Source organism: Trichoplusia ni, chromosome 4 (genome assembly GCF_003590095.1).
Source record: "Trichoplusia ni isolate ovarian cell line Hi5 chromosome 4, tn1, whole genome shotgun sequence".
Classification (NCBI taxonomy): domain Eukaryota; kingdom Metazoa; phylum Arthropoda; class Insecta; order Lepidoptera; family Noctuidae; genus Trichoplusia; species Trichoplusia ni.
Genome location: NC_039481.1, coordinates 8,969,743 through 8,994,668, shown reverse-complemented (window position 1 = coordinate 8,994,668; position 24,926 = coordinate 8,969,743). Strand labels below are relative to the sequence as shown.

General features: G+C 34.3%; 2 protein-coding genes across 2 annotated transcripts; both read right to left on the bottom strand.

Annotated features, from left to right (window-relative positions):
* Positions 1-2,997: 2,997 nt before the first annotated feature.
* Positions 2,998-13,631, bottom strand: LOC113493043. Its single transcript, XM_026870825.1, has 8 exons — positions 13,627-13,631; positions 13,158-13,184; positions 5,646-5,661; positions 5,512-5,567; positions 4,666-4,693; positions 4,022-4,240; positions 3,365-3,472; positions 2,998-3,136 (listed from the first exon to the last, which is right to left on the bottom strand). Exons 1-8 carry the CDS (start codon positions 13,629-13,631, stop codon positions 3,110-3,112), a joined length of 486 nt encoding a protein of 161 aa, XP_026726626.1. The 3' UTR covers positions 2,998-3,109.
* Positions 13,632-17,544: 3,913 nt separating this feature from the next.
* LOC113492927 lies at positions 17,545-22,998 on the bottom strand. The gene is made up of 11 exons (XM_026870658.1): positions 22,944-22,998; positions 22,514-22,549; positions 22,394-22,441; positions 22,273-22,317; positions 20,918-20,947; positions 20,505-20,561; positions 20,082-20,135; positions 19,752-19,808; positions 19,237-19,448; positions 18,681-18,771; positions 17,545-18,292 (listed from the first exon to the last, which is right to left on the bottom strand). Exons 9-11 carry the CDS (start codon positions 19,419-19,421, stop codon positions 18,140-18,142), a joined length of 429 nt encoding a protein of 142 aa, XP_026726459.1. The 5' UTR covers positions 19,422-19,448; positions 19,752-19,808; positions 20,082-20,135; positions 20,505-20,561; positions 20,918-20,947; positions 22,273-22,317; positions 22,394-22,441; positions 22,514-22,549; positions 22,944-22,998; the 3' UTR covers positions 17,545-18,139.
* Between the last annotated feature and the right edge of the window lie 1,928 nt (positions 22,999-24,926).

Sequence of the window (24,926 nt, the reverse complement as noted above, 5' to 3'; positions counted from 1 at the left end):
ATATGATGATAGGTAAAGTTTGTTAGGAAGCTAAGTGTCTAATTCCATATTCCTGAAATATTTCTGTGATTATATTCTTGCACGGCTTTCGTCACAATAATCATTTATTTTCATGACATGTACTTTATTTTTAATTCCGAGATTGTCAAAAAAAAAAAGGGAATGCTCATAAAGGGAATTTTCTTTAAATATTCCACAATATTCAAACAAGCATAGCATGTTTAATGATTACAAGTCGGCTAATAAACATAGTTAATTATTTCTAAACAGAGACATATTGTTAATACATAAGCTTCCACCACCACTAGACCAAAAGGCCAGTCACTTGCCAGTTGCATGGCATTTAGCCTAATCAAACAATGCAATATAATTAAAGCAATAATTTGAATTCTAGCTACATAATTATATTAAGCCTCGCTGTATGCCTTAGGGATACAAGCTACTATGTAGGTCGCCACATAAATAATTGTTGCCATACCGAATGACGTCGCAGTAATTATTGCTTTGTCATTAATTTATTATAGGAATTATTCAAATCTACTGCTATAATTTCAAGTGATGTTAAGTACCTCGGAAAATGCGACTGGAACTGACGCGTAGGGTAACGAGAACACTCGTAAGTAAACCGTTGCATCATTTAATAATGAAACATTCTCAGGATATTCACTTTTATGTTTTTATTTTACTTCAGATTTTTGGATCAGCTTGATAATGTATCATATGAATTTATAACACACTAGCTGTTGCCCGCGACTTCGTCCCCGTGGGTAGAACATATAAGTTATGATTTATACCTGCCCTTATTTTTTTTCACATTTTCCATTGTATCTTCGCTCCTATTAGTCGCAGCGTGATGGTTTATAGCCTAAAGCCTTCCTCGATGTCTATTCAACACAAAAATATTTTTTCAATTTGGACCAGTAGTTCCTGAAATTAGCGCGTTTAAACAAACAAACTCTCCAGCTTTATATATTAATATAGAAGTATAGATTAGATTATTCTTTCACAGCATGAGGTTTCTACAATGATGAAAGTAATTTGTATTGGCTTAGTTGTAAAAGAGAGGCAGTTTAGTAATAACAATGACTTTCTTGGTTGTTCAACAGTGGGTGATTTTTTAGGATTACTGATGTAACTTGAGCATTATCACAAATAAGTTAGAACACAGAATATGTTCTTGAAAGAGAATCTTATGTAGGTGGTGTGTGAATAGAATATCGCATTCTATTTTTAAAACTTTCCGCGCTAGAAACTTCTTAGAATCTAAGGACAAAGCACAATACTGACAGATGGGAGTGGGTTTGCATTTCAGGGCCAAGTGAATGTCACACACAAGGACGTATGTATAAGGAGGTTTTATAACTATTTCTGGCTAGTTGGTATGGACAAAGCACAATACTAAGAGATGGGAGTGGCTTTGCATTTCAGGACCGAGTGAATGTCAGGCACAAGGACGTATGTATACGGAGGTTTTATAACTATTTCTGGCTAGTTAGTTAAGTGTTAGAAAAAAATTATGAAGTAGTGCTACCGATTAGCTAATTTCCAAAGTATCATTATTTTGAAAACTTGACAAAACCCGGCCAACTGCAAGTTGTATTTGTGACACTGAGGGTTTGTAAGAAATAGGTTAAAGAAAAAAAGATTAAAAAAATAATAGTCACTTATCAAATTCTGATTATACTAACCGTGGTTAAACTTCTAGTTGTACTTTTTATCATAGCAGCAGCAACAGTCACTCGTCAAGCTATAAAAATTCATGTGATACAGCCTAGTAACAGACGGTCAGACGAACAGAAGAGCCTTATCAATAGACTTGCGTTCGTACCTTTTGGTTAACTCAAAAAATAGTGAAAGACCAGACCAATACTAATTGTCTTTTATTTTAAGTATTTCTTTAATGAACACTTTATAACATTGACGTAAAAATCTAAAGTATGCAATCAAGGATTGGCTTATCATCAACAAAGTCTGGAGATGAAAGCTTTATTAAAACATCCAAACGATTATTTTTCATTAAGTATTCAAATTTCGTAACGGTTATGCTTTCTAATTTTTGGCTCGAAATTGTTTAATGAAGAATTTTTGGTTAGAAAAGTTTTCATCCTCGTTTATGATGGATTCAAAATGTCTGGTCATTTAAGGTAAGTATTTATTTAAATTTTAATACACCCACAGCTTCTAAAGACCAAAGAATTTTCTTTTCACCAAAATTCGTTTAGAATGTTTTACTATTTTCTACAGGATCTCAAAGCGTCATTAATATAATAACTATCGTTGGGTGGGTTAACAGATGTTTATCGGGATAGTACGACTAGTTTCATACCGAACGGGGGTCGCGCCTCGAAAGCTCCAAACTTAATTTATGATTACTTCTTAAATACGTAATAATTTTGTGTGTTAATTTGTCAATGATTTTAAATCGACGATTTTATTTTACAAAAATTACAAAATTTTTGTTCCGGGTTATTCCAAAACGGTACCACAAGGTTTGTCCATGAATAGTGTATGAGGCAAGTTCTGAGATGTTTTCTCCACCCTCTTGGGTGTTATTTCCCGCCTGCCGCGGTCTTCGCAACAAAACGATAAAAACCTCCTGCGTTGGTAGTCCATCATGCTTTATGAAGCACTGAAAAGGTTCGGACTAGCAATAATTTTGATTGGGAAAAAGGTTGCTGGTTTGATTTGGGTTCCTTTTTTGTATTGAATAAATAAATAAATAAATGCGGACAACATCACATACATTGTTCTGAACCCAAAGTAAGTTGCCTAAACACTTGTGTTATGGAATTCATATACAACGAAGGTACCACAAACACCCAGACCCGAGACAATGTAGAAATGTGAATTTTACAGTGACCCGACCGGGAATCGAACCTGGGGTCTCAGAGCTAGCGACACCTTGAAACCGGTGTGTACGCCACTCGACCATGCAGGTCGTCGCAGTTACTGGTTTAGTGTAGGATACTGGGGTAAATAAAAAAAAACCTTCAAAAAAATTAAATATTTTATTTCCAGTAAGCTAGCTTAATATTTATTTTTAAAAACGGCGTATCAACCGTTTGGTTCTACGTTAAATAACGTTACTTGAAATAAAGCCTCTCAGTGATTATTCCTTAAAAGGGTTAAAGTCCCTCTGAAAAAGAAATATTTCATTAATTTTATTTTATACAAAAAACAAATGGTTCAATTATAAAATTATGTCAATGATACTAGTCTGTCTGACTTTTCGACGTATAGTTCAACTGGACGGCTTTGTTCTGTGTGTTTTTTTCCAGTATCTCTATATCTATAATGTGTACAAGAAATTGACTAAACTGTTCAGGCTCTAATAAGCGCTGGCCTTTATACACTCTAGCAGTACCTGATGATAAAACCACCATTCTTTTTCGTCATTTGGTATAGTTATAACTGGCATGAATTCCGAAAAGTCTGGTGCTTCAGGATCTATATTTATGTGATCGAAGGTTTGCTGAAAAGTAAAGAACCTTATAGTATACATGAAAAAGAAAATGCTTCATTATTAATTAAATACAACATGTCCGTTCTTAGTATCTTGGTATTTTGTAATCTATACTAATATATAAAGCTGAAGAGTTTGTTTGTTTGTTTATTTGAACGCGCTAATCTCAGGAACTACTCGTCCAAATTGAAAAATTCTTTTTGTGTTGAATAGGCCATTCATCGAGGGAGGCTTTAGGCTATAAACCATTACGTTGCGACTAATAGGAGCGAAGATACAATGGAAAATGTGAAAAAAACAGGGCAGGTATAAATAAATCATAACTTATAATCTTCTACCCACGGGGACGAAGTCGCGGGCAACAGCTAGTTAAAGTATATAATAAATCGGTTGATGTTCTACCAAATATATTTCATGCAATAACTATACATGACTGTACTCGTAAGTATGCGATAGCAACAGATCCAATGCCGGAAATATGATCGTTTACTTTACAAAACTGTCAACCCTTATCCTGGAAAGTCAAACAGAAGCGAAAAGCAAAGAAAATTAAAATACCTGCACTGTTTGATACCACGGTAGTTTGGCATACTTTTTATCAAGCCTTGGTCTAGGATTATATGGCATCTCTTCAAGATCCGAATCGATTCGAGGATTATATTCCGCAGGTTTGACCTTTTCGTGAATAATTTCAACTTTCTCGCCAAGTAGTGGCCCACGCTGTCGTCTGAAGAGCTGAAGGAAATGGCTCAGGTTTTCCAGGTCTACGTATGCGTACTGTAATAATATGAAATATTATTATTTTAGAATCATGAGTTATGTGGCAGTTGATAGATAAAAGGTGTTAATTTATAGTTATTGCCTTATTTAGGGTCTTTTAGAGTTTGATAATTTAACTTAATAAAACCAGTTTCGGTGACTTATTAAATTTACGTAGTCAATTTGAAATAAACTTGGAAACCCAAAAAAATCATGATTTTACCAAACGCAATTTAATCTCTAGTTATCACGGTACTATGGTACAGACGACCAATGAATAGTGGACCTATTTACTGTTTCTAATCTGTAAAATATATCCTACTGAATATGGTTCCGTTTTAACTTTTGGATGTAGAACCCTAAAAGGACTACACCACCTATAGTGTATATGTACGTGTAGTACACCCACTCATACTAAAGTCTTCAGATAACTTTCTACTTACAGCTGCTGCCGCTTTCTTTCTAGGATATCTGGAATCAAAATAATAACAGTTACAACTGAGGACTCATTAAAAAGTATTTTTGCCGATAGTTTGAAATCCTGTCCAAATTGTTCAATATGTAACAAACTGGAACTAGCCATGATTACCATCCAATCGTGTAGGCACTATTATGGCTTGTCGCCAAGTGGTGTAGTAAAAGTCAGAACTTGATTGGAAATGTGATATTTGTCTTAGTTTAGAATATTGAGAATCGGTAGCTTCCACGCAACTTGAGATGTGTTCTAGTGTCCAATGACCAATTATGGACTGTAAGGTGATTTCATTATTTGATTGTAATGTTCAGAGTTCAATATGCCCTTAGGCTTTTCATGTAGCCTTCTATCATCCTCGAATGACTCCTATCAATGTTTTACTTCAATGTTTATTGACTTGGCGGTCCAACGGTAGTACTACTAGACTATGGGTGAAATAAAAGAATAAAATTTAATGTGCAAATAGGATAGATATCTTCACTTTTACATGTCATTCTTTAAGCTAACTGGAGTCGACATATCCTAACTGGTTTTCTGGGAAGAAACGTCGAATAAAATCCTGGGTCATCGCCTCTTTTAAAGTCCAGACAAAGTAGTTTACCGTATTCAGTAAATAAATATAGTGCCTTTTCTGGACTGGCCTTTGGAAGATATCACCCGATCAATCAGAGCAAGCCTATGTGTGCCACGAACGGACCAAATAGCTCAAGAACCTAAACCAGTTTTAAGGGTTTTAAGGGAGAAACATCCCGGTCAATACATTAGAGTTCAATTAAGTGTAGTTTGCGTTTAAGTTGTGTTTTAAGTTAATTACCTTCTTGGTTTTTGTTTATGTATTGGACGATGCCTTTGGAAAAGTAGCAAATACATCTGAAATAAAAGAAAAACGTTCATAGAGTAAATTATAATTAGTTAAAATATATGTAGCAGAATAATTATTAGAAATACCTCATGCTCCGGTGAACTACAATAAATGAAAAAAATATAGTAGACATAAATATTACTGATTTCACAAATTATTATCAGGTTTTCTTCCCAAAAAGGATTGATGTATAATAATGTACATACCTCAAAAATTACGCAAACATGTGACTAATTGTAGATATATAACTTAAGAAATTACATTGATTAATATGACGTCACGATTCTGCAATCCCTCTTTTTCGGGGTGAAACGTTAATGACTTTAACCCATACAGGACGACGCGTTTGTCTCCTTCTCAGCCTGCTAGCCAATCAGGTGATAGGATGATGATACCCATGATTTTTTTAACCTTCCATTACCCTAACTAGCTTTTCAGCCCACGTTGGTCAAAATACATTTTATTTATTCATTTGATTGTATAATTTTACACAAAAAGAGATCAAGGAGCCGTGCTTCGTAAGTTTTTTGATACTATATATGACGTGAGACGCCACGGTCCAAGAATTTTATTACAATTAGACAATGTTTCTTTACTGAACTAAAAACTGTTCAAGTAGGATGGTAACGTCCTTGGCTGAAGAAAAAAAAATGGCCACCCACAATAATGATTATTCCCGGTACCATTTTTACATTTTGAATACCCCAAATCATTGAATATATAATTTAATAAACAATACACACATTATCTTGTTGAAATAAAACTAGCTTTTTATTGCTTTTAATTTATTTACTTTTTACATTTCTTGGTTTACAAATTTTGAGCACTTATTCTATTCAATTAAGTAAAAAGATTGGTTTAAACAAATTTACCCTCCCGTCCCGTAGGTACGTCTTGATGCCACGACCAATATTGTCTCTGGAAAATGCTCAAAATATCAAAAAATATCAAGAAAGTAAAAAGTAAAGTATAGAAAACTAGTTTGATTTCAACACTCAAGTATGAAGAAGTTCATTGAAAGAGTTAGAACATTTATTGTGTGGAAATATGTCATAAAGATTTTCTTTTGAGGTACCTTCAAAGATAATGTTCGCTTAGTGGTACAGGTCTTCAAATTCAAATGTCACGCATTCCACAACTGGAAAAGTTTTTTTAAGAGCGTACTCCATAGTGTAGAGCGACGTTACTTTTACTCACAATTGACAACAGTCTTAATTGAAAAGGTGGTGATAGAAAGAAAAACATAGATAATATTGCTGGATGGCAGGCACACAGAGCAGGTATCAAAAATGCTTAGAAAAAAAATGAAATTTAAAGAAAAGTTTTCAATAATTATACATTAGTTGATACTTGACGTATGACGGAAATATGAAATTGTCTTAGGCACTAATTCTAAGATTGTACTTGATATCAGTGTTTAAAACAATTAACACAAAGTATATTTAGATTTATTATAATTTTGAGAATAATAGTTTTGTTTGAGGTTTTATTTTAAGAGGCGATTGACCGGAATGGAATAATAAACTTACGTTTTACCGAGTTTCTTGGATTTTGCAGCTAATGCCGCCTGCAACATCAAAATAGGTGTGTAAATGTAATATTACAATAACTTTGGTTAAGCGGATTCGTAATGAGATAGTTGGATTAAAATGATTTATTTAATAACGGTTTGCTCACGCCTATTTATCGGGGTCGCCCGATTTGTTTTGGACCCTTAATCACGAGCTGATCAGCAACTATTGGGTCCGGAACTAGTCGAGCTATTCTGATAAACACGCATGCGTGAGTTTCATAGTATATTATGACCATGTGATAATTACTTTATAGTTCATAGTTACATGAATTCAATATACATTATTCGTGGCCTTGCCTGTTCAACGGTTAAAAATACCGAGAAACAAAGTGAACTAGTGTCAGCTAATAAGAGTATATTTAAAACTATCGTCATACCAGTTTCGCGTTCTTCTTTCGATCTGCGAGCTGCTTCTGCGATGAAAAATAATGGCCTGTATTATAGTACGCTAAAATACTGGACTTTTTGCTCACATTTGATTTTTTTTCTTCAACACATTTTTGTAGATTTCCTGTATTTTTTTTTCGTGTAGTTATTTTTTTTATTTTAGTACAAACTGTTTTGCCTGAACAATATTTATTTATTTCCTAATTATAATAATTATATAATTGAAAGTAGATTATAATTTTATTTATTTAATTTTTGAATGTACCAACAGGACCTTCGTGTTTTGATTGCGGCAAACCTCTACTTAAATTTGCTTCCATTTTGGAATCACGAGGTGCGTTCGAACATGTCAAAACTGACATACATTGTTTCACCTTCAGCCACCAGAAGCGTTGTGAATGAACGGTTTCGTACCATCATTGCATTGAGAGCATAAAGAGCATCTTTCAAACAAATAATTGACCTTAAAACCTTAGTGGAGGTGGTTGTAATAGGTTATTCTTATACGGTTTTATTTTTGTTGAACAAAATTAAAAAGACTCTTTTTAATTTTGGTGTATATGATATTCTTCAACTTTAATGAAAACATCAACATCATGATGAAGTGTAGGATTTTCAAAACGCAGAATATACATAAGTGCTTTATGAAAATAAAACCTTTTGCGACTGACAATAACGAGGATGATTTAATTCGGTTGGTAAGCTTTTTTTGGTATTTAATTTTGAATTGATCCACTTACTTTTTTTGAATTTCACTTTCAAAGTATAAACTCACTTACGAATTATTATTTTCAAAGTTACGACATATACATATATAGATGATAGCTTACCATACTTTTCTTCTGAAGTTCTGCATACTGAGACAAATTAAATAAGTTTGTGAAAAAATGTTTAAAAAAGAAGGTTTTATTTAAAAATATATAGGGTCCCACTTTTGGGAAAAGGTGTAGATTTTACAGGAAAATGCTCTGTTTTGATTCATTTCCTACTAATTCAGATGTATAGTATTAAGCAGTATAAAAGTGCCTTGTGAGTAAATCATCAGACATTAATTCTCATCATTCACCATCATCAAATTGTTCTACGCATCTTCAGAAATAAAAAACGCTGTAGAAATTATTTCGAAAGTATAAAATAAGGTTGGTAATAAAAAACTCTGCGACTCAAATTCACGTTTTAAGAGTTCCGTTCTCTTTAAATACTTATTTAAAGTTTTTTTATGAGATACAAGCTGGACTCAGACGAACTTACACATCAACTCTTAGCAATAGGGCCTAGCCCTTTTAGTGTGTAACCCTAAAAAACTTTTAATTTTGTAAGCGCACTCATGAATAAAAAATACATAAATGACCATCAAACCTTTTTCAGCTTTTTATTCAGAGACGAAAGCTCCCTCTGTGGAATGGTTTAGTATTATATCTAACTATAAAAAATAGTAATTGCTCAATTAACATCATCGGCCTAGCCTTTTCCCAACTATGGGGTCGGCTTCCACCCTAACCGGATTCGGGTAAGTACCAGTCTTTTACAAGGACCAACTGCCTATTTGACCTCCTCATCCCAGTTACCTAGGTAACACGAATCCCCTTAGTACTTAGTAAGACTGGTTGTCAGATTATCAAGCTTCTGACTACCTGTAACTACAGTGAAAGATGTATGAATAACAGCCGGGACCCACAATTTAACGTGCCTTTTGAAACATGGATTAACTCGTTATGACAAAGATGGTCACTCATCTACGGATGTAATTTTTTGAACTTGGCAGCCTCGTATCACCGCTTCTCTTCGTAAGATATTTGCAGGTGCATTTCAGGAGGAAAAGAGATAATATAATAATAATAATATCATGGGAGAACTCACACACGGTTATCTGATCCCAAGCTAAGCAGAGCTTGTGTTATGGTAACCAGACAACTGATAAACTTACTTATATATTTCTAAATACATACATATTATAGATAAATTACACCACATTACACATTAGATGCCAATAGACTACGTGTAGAGCCCTGTTTCGCTTTCACAACTTCAAATATCTTTTTTTATAAAGTTATAGTAGGCCATCGTGAATAATTACAAATTATTAGGAATCTGTTTTGATGCTGGTTTGATTAATATTTCTTTGGGATGTCAGTTCTTTTTTATCTTTTTAAGCGCTAGTGGCTCTTTAATTTCTGCTAATAGCATGAAGGTAAATGGGATATGGAAATTCGATTGTCAAGGTGTATCAATTACTTTCAATTAATATAAAGATGATTTGGTATCTGAGTTATTGTCGGGGTTCTTTTTTATGATTTATTATGTTGAATGATAACTTACCTCTTTGATAGTTGGAAATTTTAGATGCTGTGACAAATAAACTAAGTTAAAGTACACAACTGTCATACATTAGGTAGACAGGCAAGGTAGAAACTTTAAACGGAAGATAATCATAGACAGCCAAAATCAAAAATGAATATCAAAATGTTCTTATTACAAGGAGGCCTAAAAGAAGCGCTTCTCAAATTTTAGAATACACAACTAGTTACTCTAAGAGCGCGTTTCTAAAATAACCCTCCCTTGGAGAAGAATAGGTAAGAAATTGCACAATTTATTCTTTAAAAATAAATATATAAAATAATGTACGAATTCTCTAATATTCCCTGTTTCAGTTATGGAACCGAAAAGGGCGTAGACCGCTCACTCTTTCACAATTCAACTGACCTACAACATATCGGAATCTGTTCAAAATAGACTAAATTGACCATAAGCGTACACTTACCGGTTTCATAAAATCCGGCAAACCTGATGGTGTCTGCTGTGACAACTAAAATCAATAAGATAAGAAATAGTGGAAGAGGAAGAAGAAGTAGAAGAGATAGTGGCCTTGACGCTTACTTAATAAAAAGAAAGACTATCAAGCATTCGAAATATACTGTTGAGAGAACAACGCACACCGGCATACATACATCATGACAATAACACTTTTTGTCTCTTTAGCAGTCGCGTGTTACCATATTGAACTTGAGCGAGTCACACACAACAGAACAGTCTGTTATAGACAATTATCACAAAACCACATAATGGTGCAGATTTGCTCTGCAGCTAATAGCAATGTATTTTTTCCGCAGAATATTTAGAAAGAATTTGGGACAGACCATTTGGATGCATATATAAAAATTCTCTGGAAGTCATCTTGACATTGAAAATTAAGTTTGAATAGGTGACTTGCGATTTTGATTTTATCATATGAGGATGGACAAGTATGTATAATAATATCATTTTTCATCATTGGCCTAGCCTTTTCCCAACTATGTTGGGGACGGCTACCAGTCCAACCGGTTTCAGCTAAGCACCAGTGTTTTACAAGGAGCGACTGCCTATCTGACCTCCTTAACCCAGTTACCTGGGCAACACGATACCCCTTGGTAAGACTGGCTGTCAGACTTTTTCAAGCTTCTGACTACCTGTAACGACTATCAAAGATGTAGGAATAACAGCCGGGACCCACAATTTAACGTGCCTTCCGAAACACGGAGGAACTCGTTATGACAAAGATGGTCACCCATCTACGGACCAACCGCGTCAAGCATAGCTTAACCTGTGATCGAATCACTTATGCGGTTATAGCTTAGCCACGAGCTCCTCTCCAAGTATGTATAATAATAATCAAACCTTTTGTTCTTTCTGGTTTAGAGCGCTGAGGTGTTCCTGTAGCGGTAAGCAATTTTGGTGTTAGATATTAATTACATACTCAGCCCAACTGAATATTGGAATTTAATGAGAATTACCAATGTAGATGCTCATTATAAATTTTGATAGTAACTGTCGTGAGAATGATTCATTATTAAATGATGTAACGGTTTACTCACGCGTATTTATCGGGGTAGCCCGACTAGTTTCGGACCCAACCGGAGTCCTTAATCATGAGCAGACGCGGCGGGATCGCGAGTTCGTCTCGCTACCCCGATAAATACGCGTGAGTAAACCGTTACATCATTTAATCATTATAAATTGCAATTTAAGAATTTCCATATTGTCTTTGTTATACAAAGAACGCCAGTAAACTTTCAATGAAATTAATAACTTAAAAATTTGGCAATACATAAACAGCATTACAGCACCAAAAGCGTTATCCGACCTTAAAATATATTTTACTTACATTTTTATCATTTAGCTGACGCATTGGAGACAGCTGAAAATAAACACTTAATTGGTTGCGATTAAGGAAAGTATTATTAACAACGATTTTTATTAAAAATTGACTGCACGGATATCCGAGTGATTGAGGTCATCACGCCAAACCCAATGAACGACGTGTCGCGGGTTCGATCCCCGCGTACTAAAATCGTTTGTGTGATCTACGAATGTTTATTATAGAATATTCTAATCTGATTTAATCTAGCTTACCTCAGACAAAGGCCTTATCGGACGTTTCTGAAAGTGCTAAAAAAGAATACATTAAAATGTGATGATGAATGTTATCCGTAGAAGATGGGCATGCAATCGCGGATCTTACAGATTTCGATACTTTCTTTTACATTTACATTTCAAATCTACATTTTTTGTTCTATTTTCACCAGGTCTCGTAGCGTACGCAATGAAAGCGTTTTCTAAAACTTGGATTATATTATTCATGTTTAAGTATAATTTCGGAAATTAGCTTTTTGTCGGTTAAACAATTTACAAAATCGGTTTTAGTAAATCCAGAGATTAAGTATTAAAACGTTATCATATCAGTTTCTATTACTGAGATCAAACACACATCAGACCCTACGATTGGTTAAATTATTATAAAATCAATAAATATAAATGTCAAACCAAGATTTCATTTCTGCTTCGTTTCTCGCGCTCCTCCTGTAACGATTTTCTGTTTAAAACAGGGGAAAAACGCGGCCTCTTTATGCTTTATATCAGATTCAGGCTATCGATGAATATTTTGAACATTATTAGTAACGAAATCATTAGCTGCCTTCACACATAGCTATAGCCGATCACAGCTACGTGATCAGCAGTATAGGTTTTATCTGATGGTATGCCGCGTAGACAGCAAAAATGTCTACGTTCTCGTAGCGCCGTAGCTATGCTGGCTTGTATTACAAACATTGGAGTAATAATAAATGCACGTCGATCTCATTTTGACAAACAGGATTGTGTAAAAGACCACAAGTGTTCATTTTTAAACTATTAAAAAAATTATGAGATGCAATCGAATTTTGATATCGAATTACTTAACGCCTATTGAGGTGTATCAAGAAATTACAGCCGATCCAGCGTATCATAATTAAGGTGAATGCTAAAATATAAACTTCTTATATTTATTCTCATTCTATTCTTTCTAGTCCAGAATCTCTTAATGTCAAATAATATTTCTTCAATCATTAGCATCTATACTAAATGCTCAAATGTATGGGAATGACATCTCTCTTCGATTATTCACGTGACTTAGTCCTGTCATCTCCATACATTTGAGGGTATTGCCATTTGACTAGAGGACCAATAGTAGTGTTGGGTATAGAAAATGTGCGAAGCCACATGAAGTGGCATTTCAGCAGTTAATTAACTTATATTGGTTGAATTCAAACTTTTCTTGTTCATATACTTAGTTTTGGAGAGCTGCATACCCTTTATCGCATTTTGTTACGTCATAGCAACTTACCTCTGAATCACTAGGCGCAAATATCGTCTACAACAAAAATTGAACAAAGCATTATAAAGTAAATAATTGATAATGTTTATTAGCAGAAAATAACTGTTTATACCATTACCATAAACGGTCAATTTAAGACTGTTGCCTTAATAAAAAAATATTAGATTTAAAAATCTAAATAGAAAACGTTTTTAAAAAATCACCATTCAATTGTTATCAAAATTGGTCCAGCCATTTTTATAGTTGTGAATTGCATTGTCAATGGGTTTAAAGCTACCCTGAAGCCGCCTGCTAGCTTATCCGGAAGTACCTCAAAATTAAGTTACAAAAATCCAACCGGAACGACAAACAACGTGGGAAAATGAGACTAGCGCATTACTCTGACCTTATCGACATCTCGCTTTCGTAAAGCGGTCTGCAGTCCTGCTCTTACTTTCTGTACTACGTATTATTATTTTATTACGCCAAAATAACTTACCCCATCTCTGGGGCCCGGTGTGCGTTCTTGTGCAAACTACGACGAATGAAAAATACAATTATTAAAATGGGTTCACAAAAAAATATAATATGGAAATATTTCTATTATAACATGATAGAGTTAAAAAAATAAATTGAAAAAACGCTACATGATAAATCAAGTTTAGCATCTTTCCATATGCTAGAGACTCTATTTTAGGTAACGTGCTGGGCAACATGATTCAACAGCTCTTTATGAGAAAGTAAGCCGTACCATGAGTGATATTTGGAAGTACGAGTATCAGACTTCGCAACCGATAGCTACCAGAAGATATTCACTAGAACTCAAGTATATTTTTTGGCCCGGTGGGGAATTCATATGATAATATTTTTTATGCGTATATAATTAACTTACCCTTGGCTTTACTGTCGACTATGAATAACAAAAATAATATATTAATAAACACAAGATTAAAATGCGTCTTCGTTATTAGAAGCGTTTTTTGAAACATAAACACCGCTTGAGCGAAGGCTCTGTCTGATTCAGCGAACTAAACATTATGATGATACAGTTGAGTATTCAATTGCAACAGAGACATTGGTTTCAATCCCCCCGCAGGACAGGTATTTGTGTAGCCCACACATGAATGCTTGTCCTCAATCTGGGTGTCTTTGCGCATGTGACTTGAATATTTGTGAAACCTCAGTACCCGCGAAACAAAGATTAAATTACTTATTGCGGGAGACGTTTTGATTAATGTGACAAGTTTGCAACAACTTGCAGTAAAGTTACGGATTTGTAAAAAAATGCTCTGGTTTATAAACGTTTAAAAGCGGCATAAATACAAAATTAAGGTATATCTCCTTTTTTGAAATCAGGTTAATTAAGAAGCCCAAATGCCAAATACTAAAAAGCAGAAAGCCCAATACTAACCATGATTATTCTAAGCAATGGCTGGAAAGAACAACCAAGAGTTATTATGGGCATGACAATAACTTGAAGAATCACAAACAAAAAAATATTTAAAAATATTGGGTTTTGTAAAAAAACTCATCTTAAGTGGCCAGTGGCAAAATCAAAATCAAAAGATTTTATTTCAAGTAGGCCGTTTTCCAGGGACTTTCAAAACGTTAATATGATGGCTCTAGTTGCGCGGTTCCAAAGTGTCACTCTTATGGAGAAGAACCGGTAAGAAACTCCATGGCATGGCATTATTGACTGTGTGGTGCGTGATGTATCGCTTTGCCACGCACCGGCAAAACGCGGGAGACGTTGTTCGGTGGTTCAGGTTTAGTCAGTAAGAGTCCAGCACTACCCCCTTCCTGGACCGAGGAGTTGGATGTCAATGGAGATTCCCCTGCCTTACCAAAAAAAGTTACGGAGTGTGTGCATAAACATTATCTGTATTTATAATTTAATTATCAAAATTGAAATATTTGAATCTATTTCCCATTCTACAGAGAGGCCTGTGCCCTACAGAAGAAAAATTAAAAAAAAAATGTATTCACTTAATATACGAAAAAAGTTATATACTGATTTTGTTTCAAAAAATGTTGACGTCAATGATGGCCAAATAAAAGAAAAAAAGTCTACATAACAGATAAAAAAAACAATTAACAGACATTATTAACTTACCCTTCTAACGGGAAGTGTGTATGGCGTTTTTATAAACTGGCAAAACAAAAAAACAGGTGTTTTAAAAAATATACGTAATATACTTCAAGTATAATCCATTTTTTCAAATAATTAATGTTTCAAAGACTAATTTCTTTTAGAAAGAAGATCAGAGTTTGCAAACGTTTCTTTTAAAGTAAAACTTGCGATCACAATTATCTTTTTTTTTTATAAAATTTTAGAAATTTGCTATTTAAAACAAAACTTCACCTACCTGTATTTTTAACCCTCTTATCACCGTTGACTAAAACAACCAAAGAAAAGCAATGATTCAAGCCTATTGATATAATATTTTAGTGTTCAGTTTCTTTTAAAATGATGACGACGAAAATCTAATGGTACCTACAAGGCGTAGATGAGAAGACAAAGGGCAAAAATAATTAGTCCTTTAATAAAACAGTCACTTTCTTTTCTTTCACATACACAAAAAAGTTATAGATAGAAAAACAGCTTAATTTTGATAGTAATAATAAAGCTTAAGTTCATGATAAAACTATAATATAAATAGATCAGATTTTTTGAGAATGTCAAATTAATTTTATTGAGTTTTAGTTTTTATTTAGGTGAGTACTGATGTTCATGTTTCAGGTTAGGTATCTCTTTTTTTTGACAGATTTCAAGAAAAAGTCAGCTAATCGCAAAAGATACAAATGGAATGGAGTTGAGAGTATAAAATATTTTGATAGTAACTGTCGTGAGAATGATTCATTATTAAATGATGTAACGGTTTACCCACGCGTATTTATCGGGGCAGCCCGACTAGTTTCGGACCCAACCGGAGTCCTTAATCATGAGCAGACGCGGCGGGATCGCGAGTCGAACCCGACTCGCGATCCCGCCGCGTCTCTCTCCTCCAACTCCGGTTGGTTCCGAAACTAGTGTGGCTACCCCGATAAATACGCGTGGGTAAACCGTTACATCATTTAATAATGAGTATAAAATAATTACGTCAATATCAAAAAAGGAGTATACAAAATGATGAAAAAAACTCAGTCGTTCCAAATAGTAGCCCTACTGAACAGATGACCCTGCCAGCTCTGATAAAGTCCGTAGCCAAGTTTCAGTTCTCCAAATACACACGGTACTCTCGAGGTAAGTTAAAGACATTCATCTGGTTTGATTTTCAAGCCGTATTTGAAAAGTCTAAGTGCATTCATAAAGTTATCTAATATTATTTTTTTATTTATTTTACGTAGACCATACTACTTACCACCCGCTGTTTCATCGCCTGAAGGCGGTTTCGGAAGTTCGACTCTCTAAAAACTAAACAGGTCACTTACCTTTGGTGTCTGCAAAAAAGATTTAAAAGAACAACACACATTTGAATTTGGTTACCAACTTGAATGTAAATTCAAATAGGGCAAACAGTGTTACTAACAATTTAAAGTTGAGAGCTCTTCTGGTCAGGTGACATTTGTGCCACCGTTAACGTCAATAAAGAGCTCGCAAATGTATGAAAATAACATTGTCACGTGACTCTGTCCTGTCATCTTCATACGTTCGAGCATTGTTTATCAAATTTAACGATTTTCAGAATGTAGTTTCCATTACGTTTTAGCGTTTTCACGATAAAATTACGTCATTTCATGTCCCATAGGGTTCATTTAAAAAACATTAAGATTAAACAAAATATCTTACATATAGTTCCCTTGTCTCCCGTCGATCATTATCTATCTCTCTTTTTTTAGAGAAAGCTGGCTCATTGCTATAAAAATGTCAAAATTATTATATGAATTGTCTGCTCATTGTGTATTTGACTTCATTCTTATTGCATTATGAATAATACCTATATCATTTGAGTACCACAAGCTACACTGATGGTTATTCACAATTAGGTTCCTATAAATATTATTTTTGAACAAAAATGGTTATCCAACAAATTGATGAGGGTTTCAATCGTCGCTTAACGTCTATTCTTTAGTCACTCGGTGTATCATACTGAGAACAGTTTTGCAATACCCTGACAAGTGAAAATTTCGCCTGTCTTATAAAACGGGTTCAGTTTTTACCCTTTCGGTTCGGAACCAGTAAGACGTATGATATTTTTTTTTCCAATGTTGCTTATGTATTTAGTGAATTATTATTCATGAATTTATAGTGGTAGTATTAGTTTCGTGTCGCGTGACAACACTCCTGTGTATTCATTAAAGTCTTCAAAATTGTACAGATAATTCAAAAATAGCGCATCTAATATTTTTGATTAAGATTTTAATTTTTTATACTCAGTCATCATATTCATTGAAATAAATAAATTATTTTTTTATTCAAAATTTTTGTTCATATCTCCCATTATAACTGTCAATAATATTTACGCTGACAACCGGATTCCGATGAAATCTCACATCGACAACCTATTCACGAGTGATGGGGAAGTGACATCACGATATTGCCATAGGGAAATAAGAACTCCATAGCAATATGGAGTCAATTTAATATTTGTACATGTGCTATGGAATCTGAAACATAAAATGCTCAAATCGGTACAGTCTTACTTCAATTAACGGAAAATTATCATTTGTATATCTGGATGTGTTCGACAAGAAATAATAAAAACTGACAGTTACATAAATGTGAAAAAATACTTCAAAGAAGATACCGAAGTTATGTAATCATTTCAAATTACAAGGCGTCAGTATGTACCTACGTAAAAAAAGACATGTTATCTCACTTAGTCCTTTCTACATTAAGAATATTTTCCAAATCATTCCCGGTATTTTCTTGATTCCTCGAAAAAAGAGGACATAATAAGAAGTTCATTACTTTAAGTTTAATAATAAAAACCAAAACTTACTTATACTTTTCTGGATGTTTCATTTGATCAATTAGACGATCCCGTTCAAGCTCTAATTTATAGTAATCTTTAATGACACGTCCGATTGGTTTCTATAAACAAAATCGCACAATATGGAAATGAGGATTTAAAACAAAAGCTGTTAAATCTTTTTATTGGATTGCTTTCAAAGATCTTACTCTTGCGGGTCCAGGGTTTGAACGTAATAGTGCAATGAGGTACCTAAAAAGAAAGAAAATTATGAATGGAAAAAAAGAATTTCTTTTATGTATGCAAAGGCGAGACGGAGTATATGGCGTTAAGTATTTAGCTCTCAAAAATTAACCATATAGTAAGACTGTTTAAAATGCTAAAGAGAAACCCTGTTTCTGCCATGCAGTAGAGAACTTTTGCTTCCGCAACTGCACTAGTTTTACTTTATCATTAAAATATAATTTAACTGTCCACTACAGAACTGTGTAAAGAGTAGACAAACTTACCGTGGTCTCTCCTGTGACAAAACAAAGAAGAATCAACTTATTTACTTCATTTACGAAAAGGATAACCTCATCAATTGTATAACAAATTAAAAAATTGCCCGAAAAATAGATTGAATTAGGATTATTCATACTTCATTATTTTCTTCTAGACTCATATCTTCATCCTCGTCATTAGCTCTTCGGAAACCAGTGTATAGCACCCTTTCTCCTGTTCCGTCCCATCTGAAATATATTTTAGGATTTATATCCTTTTGCTATACAATACAAGAGCCTATTAACGTTCCACTGCTGGGTACAGCTCTCTTCCCATATAGGGAAGGTTTGAGCATACTTATAACAGCCTACCCTAATGAAGCGAATGGATTTTAGTATATATGGGATGGTTTTAGCACCAGTCGTTGGCGCTACCGGATTGGTACTTGTTTAAGTTGGGTTTTAACCTGCAGCCTTTTGCATACTAATCCGTTCATAGAACCACTAGGTCACTACGATTTTCATTTCTACGTATTTGGTAAAAATGGCTTTGCCTAACAGGGGGACATTTAATTTTGATACTTTGTTTTAAGGTTAGATTGTTAAATAACTTAAGAGACCATGAAAAAAATCTCTTTTTTAGTTCATATAAAAACACATCGATCACAATGAGTTTGGCGATGTCTGTAGTCGGTGACCATGAGAATTACTTACGTGATACCCAAGTTATCAATATTTCCATATACTCCAGCGCCGTTATCCAAGTCCTTATGTGGGAATTTGACGGATGACTTCAGCATGCCAAGAGCTGGTCTGATCAGCGTGTGTCCTGGCAGGATAGCCTCCGCCTCTGGCAGGTGGCCTGGCATACTTGGTGTGCCGAGAATCGTTTGTCGCATTCCGGGATGGAAATCGTACAACCTTCGCTGGAAGTAGAAAAACAGACACTGTTCTAAGAATTGATTAAAGTAGAAAGAGGAGGTTTCTTTTTATTTTTCTTATATACATATTTTGTCACTTGCTCAATTCTATTGTTGCAACAAAAAATATCTGCCGTCTACAAGGCTGGGCCAATAGCAATAACTTTTGTAGAGTTTCGTACTTAGGACTTTCCCTATCGCTAAGGACTACGTTTCTGTCCATTTGTATCTCATGATCCGCGAGTAGTTGAATTTTTCCCAGGTGGTGTAATTCCATTGCTGCTATAACAACAAATGCGTTTCACTTACAAATAGTTGATTTTGATAAGAGTATTTATTTTCTTCATCGTCATCGAATCTTCTGGTCTGGAAAGGTAAAATTTAGTTGAAGAAATGTATTTTTTTTTACGACTCCCACAGTTAAGAATTTAATTCCTTCTGTCACATGCACAATGACACCCAGACTCAGAACAAGCATTCGTGGATCACACAAATGCTTGTCCTACGCGGGTATCGAACCCGCGACACGACGCGCACAGTGGGTTTGGTTTGGTGATCTCAACTACTCGGCTATCTGTGCAGTCGAAACGAATGAAGTAGAATTTAAAAGTGTAAATTTTAGTAAAAAAGCATTCTTACTTTTGGTATCACATGATAATCATCTTCATCTCCATCGTCGTCAAAATTTCTTCTCTATAAAAATAACCAATATAGTAATTAATTAAAATATTATACTGATCTCAGTCACGATAAAAAACTATTTTGAAAGGGTAACTCATATGGTAATTTTTAATGCCTCTATCATCCTTCTCGCAATGGATTACACCGTTCAAGGCAAATAACACTTAATATTATTATTTATCATTACGAATCACTTGATCACTCGAGTTCAGATTGTGTCATTTTATAGATGAGCTCAAATTCCTATCAGATCCAAGATCCAGTTCCATCATATTGTAAATATTATAATGCAAGCAACATTTTAGCTTAACCATGAATCGAGTGGGTATAGTGAGTCAAAATTGACAAATTAGTAAAGAAAGTTTTGTATAAAGAACTAACCTTATTGAATTGCCTTTGGGCCTCAAAGTCTACGTCATCATCGTCATCAAAACGCCTCTGCACCGAAAAATATATAAACATACTTCAAGCAATGCAAGGAGCTCTTAATTTTTTTTAACCACGAATTATCAAGTAAAGTCGTGGTTATATTTTAAATAACCTTATGTCCTTGGAAATGTAACAACTGAACTAATTTCACAATGACCAAAATAACTTTAACGAACAAAACAAACATCATCTCCTAATCGAAATTAGTTTCGGATATACCATTTACATCCCTTTCTCTCCATAACGCTCTTTATAAAAAACATCATTTCTATAGACAGTAGCGGTAATTAATTATAACCATGCACCCCCGTCACACCGATTATAAAAAGTTTGATTTATAATCACTGAAATAAAAATATATATACCTCAGGATATTCATTGAATCGTCTATTGAACTGTAATGAAAAAGAGAACAAACACTTTATTTCTACACTATTCTTTACGGCTTAAAGTGACTTAGATCAGTAGTGGAAGAATGACACAACTGTATGTATGACTACGTGGGATTCATCTTTCAGTTTTTAAGTTTGAGCTAACTTTAATTTAGCCATGTAGGTAGAGACCACATACCAGACCTCCACAAGGCACCATTCAATAATGTTTATTTAACGCGGTTGGTCCGTAGATGGGTGACCATCTTTGTCGTGACGAGTTTCTCCGCGCTTCGGAAGGCACGTTAATTGCCGGTCCCGGCTGTTATTTATACATTCTTGACCGTCGTTTTGGGTGGTAAGAAACTAGGAAGTCTGACAAGCAACCACCTGGGTTGAGGAGGTCAGATAGGCAGTCGCTCACTTAGCTAAATCCGTTCAGACTAGAAGCCGACCCCTATCTAGTTAGGAAAAAGCTAGGATGATGATGATGATGATGATGAATCTTAATGTTAACTAAATTTTCTGTTACTATATTTTGGTAAATAAAAAGAGACTAACAACTCTGTTGAGTACAGGTAAGAAAATTGGTAAAACTTGTTTAAAAACTGTTTCTAATGTTGGTTTCTTCTTTAGATTTTTGTAAGTGTTGCGGTGTTGTGTTCCTTTTTCCTGTAGTAAGATTGATATAGGACTTCGTTATTCAAGGATTCAATTGCCATAATTGAATAAATGTTTTTTTTGAAAATTGTATAACTTACAAATATATAGTAATCATGAGGTTCAACGTAAGTCGCTTTATACATTTCTTCTTCTATATCTCTTCTCTGTATAAAAATATGAAATTAGAAATTGCATGCCATACTAGAAACAAGAAACGAAGTCTCTTTATTCATAAGTATAATATAGCTTATTGCTTTTGTATTTACTGACTACTATATGACTTAATGTTAATTATGTATACCGTTATAGTGCGTACAATATTACCGAGTAAAACGGGGTGGGCAAAAACATTTTTAAGCGACGGCCAGTACGGTCATGAATTTCGAAAGCCATACCTAATTTGGTTTTTTGAAATTGTTTTTTTTTTTAATTTATTGGTTGTTTTTATAAGAATAAAGTATAAGAAAGTTATTTTTATGTACACAAACGTACCTGTACGGAACCCCGAAAGCAACTTTTTTTGGTAATAATGTATCCTGTTTTACTCTCTATTATAAATACTGCCTTTTAGAAATTATGAGTTTGCAAAATCAAGTGATACTGTCGTTAACGAAAGGATGACTATCGGTTAACCTTTTTAGGTGCGATCTTATGGTTAGTAGTTTTCACTTGTATTTTATACTTACATATGGTTGCAATCCATTGTCATTGTCATCATTGAAGCTTCTTCTCTGTGAAGAATTTTCTTATCAATTATCGTAATCAAATCTTAGTGTAATTAAATCCATGAGTAATATTGAAACTTACTGATGGAAGATTCTCGAATCGATATTTTTGATCTTCTGATTTTAGTTTCTGTAACACAATATTTTATTTTTAAGATGCATGGAAAACAGAATTATTCATCAAAGAAAAGAGATCACTTACACCACCTATAGTTTCTTCTACCCTTCTACTGTTTTTCTGAAAATATTAATGGTTTATATTTATGAGAAAGGAATTATCAGATAAATTGAGCAAATCTGATCTGGTAGTTTCAGCATGTTCTTCGCCATCTCTCTGTACACCGAGCTCGTCGCGCAGAGCTTGCGTGAGCATGAGTCCGACCCATGATCGGAGCTGTGTTCAGAATTATTGTGAGTATACTCATAATAATATCTATTATAAACGTCAGTGTGACTTCCCAACAAGTTGTAGTTTCTGACAGTCAGTGCCTACACCTACAAATCAGTGTAAGCAATATCAAACTCTAAGTATTAGGCCTGAAAACATAATTACTTTTGTCCGTTTTCGTATTCGCAAACAAAATTTTTCGGCTTCTGCACTTGCTTCTACTTTGACGTAAATACGAACTTACCAGATATTGTAACAGCTGGTCACCCAGGCTGGCTCCATGGCAGTCTAAAATATTCTGAAACTAATGAGCTTTAATTATACATCACTGCTAATTGCCTCCAATAAATGGCGCGGGCAATCACGTAATTGCATTTGGCGATCAATGATGCTATCAGTTACTCGAAACATGAATAAAACAGGCTTCAATAGGTGTCATACAAAAACGGACTGTTAGGCTGCTCAATGGACATGTTTTTTATCCTACCAATATTATGGCCAAAGTTTATATAAAAATCATATAATCTCTCGCTAAGCATTCCTAGTGAAAACTCTCTGTTCTAGCTAACATAATGTTACATAACTATTTGTTTCGTGACGGTAACGAAACGACGACTTAAGAGAGCCAATGCGTTGACTAGTTAATACACGTCAGTTAAGTAGCTAAGACGAGAGAGTAAATTTCACGTAAATGTAAAAATAATCAACAAAATCGGTTCATCCATTCCAAAAGTTAAAAAAAAAAACTAAAAAATACCGACAAATTGAGATTTTCTTTTTTGAAGTCGGTTGGGTACTATCATATACCATGTATGACTTAAAACCACAAAACGAAAACTCTTCAAAAAACTCCGCATTTTTCACTTAAGCAATTAGTTTTAATTAAAACATAAATTATTTCTTACTAATGTTATTATAACAATAACGACAGTGGAATCCATTTCATAATTCAATCCATAACCGTGTTTGTTTTAACTACTATAAGAATCAACTGTTCATATAACTCCAATATCATTAAAATAATTGCCGTGAAATGAAGTTGTCATGAAACGTGTCAATGATAAATTCAATGCGCAATGGGAAAATTTATGTGATAGAAGTTTTTAATAAGTGTAACGGTGATTCAATCATTATCAGACGTTTTCAATTTTTGTAGTGACGTTATTTAAAATCTATTGAACGGTTATTTTCAGTCAATTGCTAGGTGATAGTTTTACCTGAGCCGAAAGAGAGAAGTGATGAAGAATATAAAAACAAATGCTAGTCGAAGTGGCACTCTGAGATTTCCTTACAGTTACTGTCATTTCTCCGGCTTGATATAAATAAAAATAGCTCGATCGGATTTGCTTATTGGATGAAGTTATTTTTAATATTGTACTTATCCAATAATTTGGTAGGTATTATTCGAAGGAGGTTCGTTTTATGTCGATTAGTCTGCAAAGAAAACTTGGTAGTAAACCTACAGTTATTTCTACATCCAAATCTGAACATCATTACTTACAATATTTTTGTTGTCCTGCCGGAATACAACCCACGTGATGTCACGCTATAACAGTTTGAGAGGCAATTCACTCCACCTCATACCTCGAGGCCTGTGAGAGTCTTAGGAGACTTCTGAGCATCTGGCGGGAGTGGGCATGGCAGTACAGACCGCCTCCATAAAAATACCCTAGATGCAATGGATGAATTTTAAGCCAAAGAAAAAGGGAGCTTGAACTTAAATATTAAGAAGAAAGTAATGACACTCATTTCAAAAAGAGTTTTTTACCACTTTGTTGAAGAAGTATGTCAGTTCTGCTCAGTTTATATCGCGGTCTGCCTTTCCCACTACAACAACAATCTTATTTTATGATGTAGCGGTATTCCCCTGATTAATTTGAACTTTAGATATCGCAAATCATTTTCATATGAACATTTTCCAAAATTAATTAGTCTTAACTTAATTATCACTGATGAAAGGTACCCAGGTGTGCTCAGTGAACACGAAAATATTAATTACGAGTTTAAAGAGAAACCTCAAAAAGTTTGAAACCTCTTTTGTGCTACCTCTTTTCTAAGCCTAGCTAATTTTAAGGTGAAACACTACAGCGGCCTGCTAATGGCGTCGGCGGATGTGTTGGTATTAAGGTTTGGTGCAAATATATGTAGCGCCATTTTAAAATTTTCGTTGTTCTTTCTTTTGGTATATTTTTTGATAGGGCTTATTGTGTATTGATACTTGAGTGTA